Source organism: Athene cunicularia, assembly GCF_003259725.1.
Source record: "Athene cunicularia isolate RWA chromosome 17 unlocalized genomic scaffold, athCun1 chr17_part1, whole genome shotgun sequence".
Lineage (NCBI taxonomy): Eukaryota > Metazoa > Chordata > Aves > Strigiformes > Strigidae > Athene > Athene cunicularia.
In genome coordinates, this window is record NW_020799122.1 from 11,606,512 (window position 1) to 11,617,740 (window position 11,229).

Genomic DNA, 11,229 nt, shown 5'->3' on the forward strand with positions numbered 1-11,229 from the left:
TCATGCAGGCGTCCCTCGGAGACCCCAGAGCAGTGGACAGTAATGTGAAAACAATACTCATGTCGTGTCTGAAAGGGCAACAAGTCATCATTAAAATGGAGGCGATGAAAATCATCCACCCGGAGAAGTTTTCGGAGCTGCAGGCCTCTCAGCCACGCTACGCGCCGGCCCCGCGCCGTGAGCCACCCCTCGTGGCCAAGCGTGCGTGGCCCTCCGAGTCCGAGATCATCGTCAACCAGGCGTGCGGGGACATCCCCGCCTTGGATGCCACCCCCGGCCCCCTGCCGCTGCCCCGGACTCCCCCCCTGCCGCGGCGAGAGCGCGGGTACCAGAGCCAGCGGAAGGGCAGCTCCGAGGTCTGCTACCACCGGCAGCCACCATCAGACGAGGTGATCGTCAACCAGTACGTGCTGCACCCCTCGACACCCTGTGAGCCCCTCGAGTGCCCCACCTGCGGCCACATGTACAACTTCACCAACAAGCGGCCCCGCATCCTCTCCTGCCTGCACTCGGTGTGCGAGGAGTGCCTGCAGATCCTCTACGAGTCCTGCCCCAAGTACAAGTTCATCTCCTGCCCCACCTGCAAGCGGGAGACCGTCCTCTTCACCGACTACGGGCTGGCGGCGCTGGCCGTCAACACCAGTATCCTCAACAGACTGCCGGCCGAGGCCCTGGCTGCCAACCCCGTCCAGTGGAGCAGCGACACCGACCGCAGCTGCTACCAGACCTTTCGCCAGTACTGCGGGGCTGCCTGCACCTGCCACATCCGAAACCCGCTGTCTTCCTGCACCATCATGTGAGCCCCGCGCCCCTGCCTGCACCTCCTGGCAGCAGGGTGGGAGAGGACGGCGCAGCGCCGCGGCGGGTCTCCAGGCCCTTCTTTGCCGATGGCACAGCCCGGGGATGCTCTGATGCTCGCTGTGGCCAAGGATGTAGGACCAGTGTCCCCACCAGCACTTGCAGGGGGTGATGGGGGGTGCTGGGACCTGGCAGCAGCCCCCTACACCCCAGCGGTGCCTGGGGAGAGGGACCCTGGGATGGGGAGCACACCTACCAGCACAGCTCTCCCCAGTCCTGCGGCGGGTGCACCCGCTGTGCATCGAGCATCTCACCACGCTCCTTCCCTGGGGCACCTGCTTCCTCCACTCTCCCTGTGGCTCCTAAGAGTGGACGCTGGGTCCCAGCCAGAGCGACACCCTCCCCATCGCCCCGCAGCCACTGCTGGCAGCACAAGGAGCCCTGGAGGTGCACGGTGCCATGCTGGGTCACCTGCCCGGCATGGGAGACGAGGACAGGTCCCCAGCTGCACCCTCCCCTTCTCTGTAAGTTATTTGCCAAAGCTTTCATCTCAGCGGCCAAGCCGCCGTGCGCCCGAGTCATTATAGCCACGCCAAACCGCCGCACCGGCCCCTCGGTTGCGAGCAGACACGCGGCCCGTTTCCTCCGCAGGCCCTTGAGGAAAGCTCCACTTTATCCTCGTTTTGGAGGATTCTTGTTTTTTCCCTGTCCATCCCCAGCTGCCCCATCCTAGGCCGCTATGCGTTCACAAAGGCATTGAGCTGTGCCCGTTCTCTGCTGCTCCGCCCGGGACCCTGCACCAATGCCCCGTGGGATGGCTTGGGGGTGGCACGGGGTCCAGTACCCCAAATTGCCAGCTTCAGCGAGGGGATTTGGCTGGGCAGGGGGGCAGAGGCCTGGCTCCCGCCCACGTTCCCATCCCTGGAGCAGCACCTCTGCTCTGACCCCTGTGCAGAGGGGCTGGCAGGGCGGCAGCTCCCTGTGCACAAGCTTGCTTTCTCCAGGGTGCCTGGAGGGGTAAGTTTGCTGCCAAAAAAGCAAAAAAAAAACCACTAAAAAAATAAAGAAAAAGCCATAATTTGCAGGTGCTCCTTTGGGGCTGAGCACCACAACCCAGCAAGGCCGTGGCACCAGGGGCACATGCTGCCCGGTCCCAGGGCACAGGGGCTGGGAGAGCCAGAGGGGCCCCCCCAGAGCCCCTACACCCCATAGGAAAGAGCAGCCCAGCATCCATCCAGGGAGAGGGGCTGAACCATCCCCCCCACTGGCCCCCAGGAGCAAGGATGCCGCCAGTGCAGCCCTGGGTACCACCCCGCTGCCGGCAGAGAACAGGGGCTGATACTGTTTCTGTGTTGCTCTGCCAATGCCTCCCGCTGCTGGTTGTGACAATGATCATGTTTTATACCCGGCCTTGTTCTAACCCCCGTCAGTCTCCCCAATAAAGATTATATTGGAACGAACGGCGAGCCAGCATCTTGGGGGACATGTCACTGTGGGCAGGAGTGGGGCTGCAGGCCAGCCGGGATGTTGCGCCCTGGGCCCACTCGGTTTGTGGGGAAAATTGAGAGGGAGATTCCCAGAGAACAGGACTTTCCCTTCAGCTGACACCTCCTCCGCTACTGCCCTGGCTCTTGGCTCTGACGTGTTTGTGTCCCCTCCTTTTTAGGTCCCTGGTTCCACCGCACGTGGCTGGGCACCCTGGGGTACTCTGCCCAACTGCACAAGCGGTCCCCGGCCACACCCAGAGCTCTTAAATGCCTGTTGGATGTCCCATTGCTCCCCGCAGGGAGGATTTGCCACTCTGGCCCAGGTGGTACCCACTGGTGGACGGAGCCAGGCAGGGACACAGGCAGCACTGGGCACCCCCTGCCCTGCTCCGCTGAGGCAGATGCATCCATGGGCCCTGCCACATGTCCCTCTCCACACAAGGACTGTCCTGGGGCCTGGCACACACCCGCCAGCAAATGGCATCAGTGGGGAGCACCCACTGCCTGCACCAAAGGAACCCTGTGGTCCCTGTGATGGCAACTCTCCAGCTGGGAGAGGTGGAAATTTGCAGCAGAAGTGGCCAGGAGGATGTTCTGAGGGCAATGCGGTTCCCCGGGGTGAGAGCTGTGCACACAGGCTGGTGTGTACACACGTGTGTGCATGCCGAGGGTGGTGTGTGTGCACACCAAGGCTTCCTGTGCAGGCACAGCCCCACTGGCTTGGTGCTGGCCCCCGAATTTACTTTCTCTGGTAACAGCGGCTGTCTCTGCCCTCTGCTATGGGCCCCTGTGGAGCAGCTGCTTCCAAAGCACTTGCAGTCCCCAGCTCACAGCTGAGTGCTGGGGACAGCCCCTACCGCTGGGGGGTGCGGGGTGGATGTGGGGCCCTTGTCCTTGGCCGGTTCTCCCCCCGAGGGGGGTTTCTGTGCCTGGAAAACAAGACCACAGCCCAGTCCATGGGTGCTGAATTACGGTATCACTAATGCAGGCGATGTCATCCCCTGGCTTCCTGTGCTGGCACCCACATCCCCACATCCTCTGGAGGTGTGGGAGGCACCTGCAGCCCTGGCAGCAGTGCCAGGGGCTCATGGTAGCCACAGCATCCCCTCAGTGATACTGATGATGTGTCTGCTTGGGGAAGCTGAGCAGCCCCAAATCCAGGATGAGCAACTCCATCATCCCAAAGGCTCATCCCAAATCCAGGATGAGAATCTCCACCCGTGAGGCCCCAAAGACACCAAAGTGATGGGCTAGCCAGGGCAGAGGTGGCAGCAATTTTGTCCTCAGAGCAGAAATTTACCCTTTTCATTACATAAGGACGAAGGGTACGGCATGTCCTCCCCCTGCTCATGGTACCTCTTGGGCATAGAGTAAATTTAAAACCGCTAATTTGATTTTGAGTTGCAATTAAGGAAGAAATGGGGCCTTTCAGGACTAAGTGCTGGGTGACAGCCCATTTCTCCAGCTCTATTAACCTCGAATGAGCACTTGCTGGAAGAGGGGCCTGGATGTGCTGCAGGGGACAGGGACAGCAGGGCGGTGCCAGCACTCACATCACAGCTGCAGGTGAATAAGAAGTCTTTCAGTCACTTTGGCATTCCAAGTCCTGAAACACTCCCATGGTCGCTGTGGCTACACTGAGCTGCATGCTTCCAAGCTGGGTTTTCAAAGCGCTCCAAGTCCCATCAGCTGCTTAAACATGGCCAGGACATTGCTGCAGGAGCAGGTTTGCCCATTTGTGAGCAAAGATGCTCACAGGTGTTCCCGGATGGGCTGTTTGTAAAATCTCCTTGTGGTGTAATGTCTGTCCTAGTCTGGGATGAAGCTCTGGGCTCTCCCAGTGTCCAAGCTGGACTGTGATGGGAGAGGGGAATTGGGGGGTTAAATGTCTCCTGGGGATGACCCTTCTCCAATGCCCTCATTATGTGGGAAGGGCCAGGAACCAGCTCTCTGCTGGTTTGGGGTCAGCCTTTGGCACGGGTTCAGGGGATGATGTTTCCCAGCCCCAAAACTGACTCCTGCAGCTTGGTCAGTCAATGCCAGGGGTTGCGCCAGGCTGGAGGCATCTCTGCACTCTGTCTGGTGATGGGTGGGCAGCCTCAGGCAGCGCCAGGCCGGTTCCCATGCGTGTGGGGACCCATCCTACCCTGCCACCCTGCCGGGAGGTTGCACAACAGGACCAGTTCCCTTTTGGTGCAGAGAGGGGGGAGGGTCTGGCCCCAGCAGAGAGGCCGAAGGCTGAGCTGGATTATTTGGTAGCACCACACCAGACTGGGAAAGAGGAGGCTGAGCATTGGGGCTGTGCCCTCCTTGGGGACAGACAGCCTTGAAACCTCAATCCAGGGCAGTCATACACCCAAAATGGCTATTTCAACAAAGAGGAAGCTGCTTGCAACAGCTTCTGTTAGTGCCCAGCTTTCACAACAAGGTGCAACCCTGCGATGAGAAGATAATGGGTTGTGGCACAGAGCCGGAGAGGCTGTGACAGGTCCCTGGGGCAGCGCTGGTCCCATGTATCAGGAGGGACTGACGGGCTTGGGAGCTTTCCTGGGGTTAAATCCAGGTGAGGGCTGCCTGCAGGCATGGGCACCCGCTCCTGCTCCCTCCCCAGCTCCACGTTGAGGGCCAGATTCTGGCACAAGAGTTGCTCCCATTTCATCACCACTTTGAGGCCATTCCCCAGGCCACTGTTCCTCCAGCCTTGCTCTCACGGGTGCAGGATGGGGTTCGGTGGTGGCATGTCCGCAGCAGGGGGGCTGAGCGGGGAAGGGGAGATGCTGCAGCTGGTTGTGATGCAAAAGGGGTGTGGGTGCCTCTGACCAGAGCTGGATGAGGCCCCTGACACCCCAACCCTTGACCCCTGACCCCCAAGCCTCGCCTGCCTGGGTGAGTGAGACCAGGTACGCTTGGTGCATGCCTGAGGCTGACTGTGCTGCCCATGTCCTCATGGCCACATGGGCACGGCTGGGGACCCGGGTGAGGACATGCTGGGCTTAAGTGGGAGAAGAGATACAGCCCTGCAGAGCCCCGAGTGGGCAGGTCCCTGCAGGGTGCCAGCAGCTGGGAGATGTGATGAAGCATTTGGGGTACGATGGGGTGACTGGGGCTTGTGGGAGGGGACAGAGGGGTGGGAGGAGATGGGATGGATTTGGTGCTGGAGTCCATGGTGGGGGAAAGAGGACTCAGGGGGCCACAGTGGGGCAATGAGGGGCAAAGGAGAGCTGGGGGACTGGTGAGAAAGTGGATGAGGGCTGCATGGGGGGTGTGTGTGATGAGACTGGGGTGCATGGAGTGACTGGGGGGGATTGTAGGAGGGTGCTGAGGGCTGCAGGGGGGTGTGCACGAAGACACAGGCTGTGTATGGCTGCAGGGGTGAGTGTGGTACTTAGTGGGGTGCAAGGGGACCATGAGGGATCAGAGGATGTATGGTGGGGTTGTGTGCGGGGCTTTGGTGGGGCTGTGCTAGGGGATGGTGCGTGGCAGCCAGAGCCCCACTGCAGCCTCCCATGGCTCTCAGCCCCCGGCCCCAGCTCGCTGCGGTGCTGCACACCTGCTGTGCCGTTCACCGCTATCTCCACACACTAAATATAACCAAGTCCTTGGGAGCAGGCACTGCAGCCGGGCTCCCGTGGGCCAGCCCATGCACACCGCTGGCAGCTCTGCTAGGCTCTGCATTGCCCATGGGGTTGGGCCCCCACCGCAGCCCCCCCCCGGGACCCCATAATGGGGGGATTTAGGTGCCCTTCTCCAGCTTTCAGCACCCACAGGTGCCAGCAGCCCAGTGAGGGGAGCGCAGATGTACTGGAGGGTGAATCGTGCTCCCCTGTGTCCCCGTGGGGACAGCTTTGGCCTCGTTTGCCCAAAAGCCTGTTACACCCCCCATGAAATGTAGAGCAGGGACACGTGCCAGGCCTCTTGCACGGTGGCATGGTCCCCCCGGGTGTCTCAGTGTCCCCCTTCCCGCAGGCCCCATCTAGCCAAAAGTGCCCTTGGCCAGGGCCGAGCTGCTGGCGCTTCTCCTAATGGAGCTGCTCCACTTGGTATAAATAAATATTCCTCCATGCAATGAGGCCAGGGGGAACCTGCATGCCTCTGCCTCCCAGCCTGACCTGTTTTGGGGTGCCCTGTTCCTCCTGCTGCCTCCTGTGCCTTAGCACTTTGCTGGAGCAACACACAGCAGAGCCGATGCTGAGAGTATTCCGAGTGCCCCGGCAAATCCCAAATCTCTGCCCTTGTGGGCACAAGGGCACAGGTTTCCCCCGGGGCTGCGCAGGCAGGGAGCATTTCCTTGCTCCCCACCAACTTGAGTCCCTTTGCAGGAGGAAGGGGAAAGGGGTGGTGGTGGTACCCTGTGGTCCCCCACAGGCACAGCCCTGGGGAGGTGCCCGTGGCACATTTCCAGGGGAGAAGGGCAAAGTCAGGACATGCAGCTGGTTGCACAACCCTGGCATGGCTGGAGGGACAGGGCATGGCAGTGTCAGCCAGCCCCTCAGCAGGGACAGGCAGGGTGGGGGTGACTGCACCCCCAGTTGGCATGGGGTCTGCGTGGAGCTTTGGCAGAGCACCAAGAGGAGTCTGGCAGTGATAAATAAGGAGCAGCACATCCCAGGCTGTGAAGATGGGTGCCAGCACCACAAGATGCTGACCCCTGCAGTGGGATCTTGGAAGGATCATGGGGTCTGACACCCCACCACCACCCACCAGCAGCCCAAAGGTGGCTGAAAGCCTGGAGCCATCCCCTTCCCCTCAGGGTACAGGCTGCCAGCCCCGTGCCCTGCAGTGTGTGGGGAGCAGGGGTGCAGAGGAGCTGCGCCATGGCCTGGCTGGGACACAGCCCCCGCACGAGGCCGGATGCCAAATGCTTCTTGCAGAACCCACCTCCTGCTCACCACCAAGATATTCCTGCCCACTCCAGACGGCCCAGCTCCCTTGGCACCTGAGGGCAGGTCCCACCTGGGCACAGACCTGGTGCTACACTCACTGTGGACTCCTCCACCCGTGGTGCCCAGCTGGAGCTGGCTGCCAGTGCAGAGCCGCAGGGGACAGAGCCGTGTTTGCTCTCTTATCTCCACTCAGAGCGCGGGCTGGCACTGCTTGGCCAGAGCTGGGAGGTGCCGCGGTGGGGGCAGGCACCCTGTCACAAGGTGCCTGGGGATCACTGGCTGTCCCCGTCCCCTCCTCGTGTCACAGCTGGGCCCCAAGGGGACATGCTCAGCCTGGAACAAGCACTGAACTCAGCTAGACACAGCTGTGGTACAAATGCAAGTTGTATTTTCAGTCCATGCTGGGGAACCCCTGTCCGTCTGTCCTGCGCGCAGGAAGCACAGCCCATGGCACAGCCCTGCTCTGCCCGCAGAGCCCCTCCGGTTCCCAGCCCCGTGCCAGGGACATGTCCCCAGTGCGGGATGGGTTCCTGCTCCATCCACCCCTTCGCTGCTGCAGTGATGTGTCACCCAGTGCCCCGTGAGATGCAGGCAATGCCCAGCTCTTCTCTTGGCTGCCTTCTCCAGCTCCTCTGCTGCCTCAACCACTCTGGGCTCACTGGCAGCGCCGGGGTATCCCAGGCACCTGGGCCCCAGGTTGGCATCACAAGCCGGCAGCAGCCCCAGGAGCAAAGCTGGAGCAGCGCTCCTCTCCCCAGGCATTGCCCAACCTGAAGGCACAAACCCCGTACTATTTATCAAGGATGAGGAAAAGCAGCACCATCAGGACAATGGGGAGGAAGATGAGGAGCAGGCTGAGCATCTCGGCCGCTAGCAGCAGCGCCAGTACAAGGAGGTAGCAGCAGCGGCAGCGGCGCTCCAGCTGCCCCAGCCCGCGGATGAGGCAGGGCGGGTAGCGGATGCAGGGCAGGCACCCGAACATGCGGCTGGTGTGGAAGCGCACCTGGAAGCGATGCTCGAGGGCACCGGCCAGGCCCGGGCGCCGGGGTGGCAGGACGGGGGGCCGGGGGGTGGCCAGTGTGCCAGGGGAGCCAGGCTGGGCATGCAGGAGAAGCAGCTCCTCTTGCAGCTTGCAGATCTCCCACTCCAGCATGGGCGTCTTCTGGCGGCAGATGGGGCAGCGCACGCGGCCGAACTCGGCACCGGCGGCCGTGTCCATGATGGCACGCAGGCAGGCGCGGCACAGCCCGTGGTTGCAGTTGAGCAGGGCCGGTTTGTGCCGCTGGTCATCGTAGGGCTCTGTGCAGATGGGGCACTCGTCCTCGCTGCCCACCGGCATGCGGGACGGCTCTGCTGCCGCTGCCACCTCATCGCTTGACATCTCCTGTTCCTCACCAGAGAGGCTCAGGATGGAGCTGGAGGCGCTTTCCAGGCTGGACAACCCTTGCTGCAGCGCTGGGCTCTCTCCGCAGGGCAAGACGGGGCTGGTGGCAGCGGGAGGGTCCTGCCCCGCGGGCAGGGAGGCACCGTGGGCAGGCGGCTTGTCATGCCTGGGCAGGAGCAGCTCTGTTGCGTCCTCGGCCGGTGGCGGGTTCCAGCACCCCCAGGCAGCGGCAGGCACCTCTCCATGGAGCTGGGGGGGTTCCCCAGGGCCCCCCAACCCCACAGTCTCACTCTCGCTCTGCTGCCTGGCACAGCCCTCCCCACCAGCTGCCAGCACCAGCTGGGGGCCAGGCTCTGCCCCCTCGCCTGCTGCTGGCTCCATGGGGGTGTGTGCTTCACAGCGGCCCCCCTCACCCACCACCCCCTGAGTCCCCTCGGGGCAAGGTGTGGGACGTGGGTGCTGCTCCAGGGAAGGGGGTGGCCAGTGTGCCAGGGGAGCCAGGCTGGGCATGCAGGAGAAGCAGCTCCTCTTGCAGCTTGCAGATCTCCCACTCCAGCATGGGCGTCTTCTGGCGGCAGATGGGGCAGCGCACGCGGCCGAACTCGGCACCGGCGGCCGTGTCCATGATGGCACGCAGGCAGGCGCGGCACAGCCCGTGGTTGCAGTTGAGCAGGGCCGGTTTGTGCCGCTGGTCATCGTAGGGCTCTGTGCAGATGGGGCACTCGTCCTCGCTGCCCACCGGCATGCGGGACGGCTCTGCTGCCGCTGCCACCTCATCGCTTGACGTCTCCTGTTCCTCACCAGAGAGGCTCAGGATGGAGCTGGAGGCGCTTTCCAGGCTGGACAACCCTTGCTGCAGCGCTGGGCTCTCTCCGCAGGGCAAGACGGGGCTGGTGGCAGCGGGAGGGTCCTGCCCCGCGGGCAGGGAGGCACCGTGGGCAGGCGGCTTGTCATGCCTGGGCAGGAGCAGCTCTGTTGCGTCCTCGGCCGGTGGCGGGTTCCAGCACCCCCAGGCAGCGGCAGGCACCTCTCCATGGAGCTGGGGGGGTTCCCCAGGGCCCCCCAACCCCACAGTCTCACTCTCGCTCTGCTGCCTGGCACAGCCCTCCCCACCAGCTGCCAGCACCAGCTGGGGGCCAGGCTCTGCCCCCTCGCCTGCTGCTGGCTCCATGGGGGTGTGTGCTTCACAGCGGCCCCCCTCACCCACCACCCCCTGAGTCCCCTCGGGGCAAGGTGTGGGACGTGGGTGCTGCTCCAGGGAAGGGGGTGGCCTTCAGCACAGCTGCCAGAAGGGTTTAAAGGCAGCAGCATCCACAGAGTCCCATCATCCCTCCGGCATGGTTTGGGACCCCCTCCCAAGCTGACAGGTCAGGAGCCCCCAAAGCGGGGTGAATCCCCATCACCCTCACCGATAGGCCACCCCAAGAGGGGCATTGCTGTGAGCGTCCAGCAGCCACTTCCTCCTCCTCCTCCTCTTCCTCCTCGCCAGTGTCGATGCAGTACTGACCCACCACGTTCCACAGGAGAGGGCAACAAGTTGGGCGCTATCAGGCACTGCCCGTTGTGCCGGCAAAGGGTGCAGGCGTGGCAGGCACCCGTGCACGCAGCTGCTGCCTGCCCTGGGCCAAGCAGGGCTGGGGCCGAGCTTGGCTCTAACCAGTCTGGTTTGTCAGCTTCTGGAAGCCGCTCAAATGCAGGCAGCCCAGGGCAGGCAGCCATGCCCGCGCCAATCAGCTCTGGCAGGAGCCGGGGCGGAGCCGGGCCCACGGCCGCCTCTTCTCCTCACCCAGCAAAAATGGAGCCACCTCTGCGGCCAGCACTCCCCACACCACTGCCCATGGGGCACGGCAGCACTGGCCCTGCGCTGCCCCAGTCCAGCACCCAGCTCAGACACCAGTATAGCACATCAGCATGGATCCTGCACTGCCTCAGGGCAAACCCCCCACCCAGCTCATCCCTGTCCCCCAGGTGGGTCTCTGTCCCCAGTCACCTTGCCTCACCGTGCTCCATAAGCAGCTTTCAGGGCTTGGCAGGAAGAACAATGCCCCATGCAAGGTGATGGTGTCACCAGCATGATGAGTGCCATACAGCAGCTCTCACTGGCCCCCAGCTGTCCCCAGGGTATGGTGACACCCAGCCCAGCCAGGGCCTACAAGTGCAACAGATCCTCACATCAAGGCAGCCCTGGCAAAGCAGCTGGAGGGGGGAGACCCCAAAAGTTCCCATTTTCCAGCTCGAGCGATGCCCCCAGGTGCCACTCACCCATGCAGGACCCCACACTTGGGCACGTGGAAGGGTGGCTGGGTCACAGGTGTGGTGTGGCACCTCTGTCCCTTCCTGTCCCAGCCTGCTCCCAGGGACTGTCCCTGGCTGATTCATGACCTGGGCCCTAATCGCTGTTTACGTGGTGGCACCGAGTTCGCCAAACTGGGGGAGGAAGGTGGTGGCACTGGTCCCACTGGGGCACTGACAGGGTCAGGAGGGCACAAGGGGCTGCCAGGGGCTGGAGGATGCTGCCTCGCCTGGCCCAGGCTGGAAGCAGCTCCCAGGATGGGCTGGAGGACAGATCCAGCAGAGCAGGCACTAAGGGAATGGGATAACTCAGTGGGATCCGGCGCTCAGGGAGCTCAGAGCTCGTCATCAAGCAGGGTCAGGAAGATGAACTGGCATCAGACAG

At 63.0% G+C, this 11,229-nt stretch overlaps 1 protein-coding gene across 1 annotated transcript; it reads left to right on the forward strand.

The window, feature by feature from the left end:
- Nucleotides 1-2: 2 nt before the first annotated feature.
- RNF208 (ring finger protein 208) lies at nt 3-2,258 on the forward strand. The gene has a single exon (XM_026860628.1). The coding sequence runs from the start codon at nt 3-5 to the stop codon at nt 798-800; it is 798 nt and encodes a 265-aa protein (XP_026716429.1). The 3' UTR covers nt 801-2,258.
- Nucleotides 2,259-11,229: the final 8,971 nt, after the last annotated feature.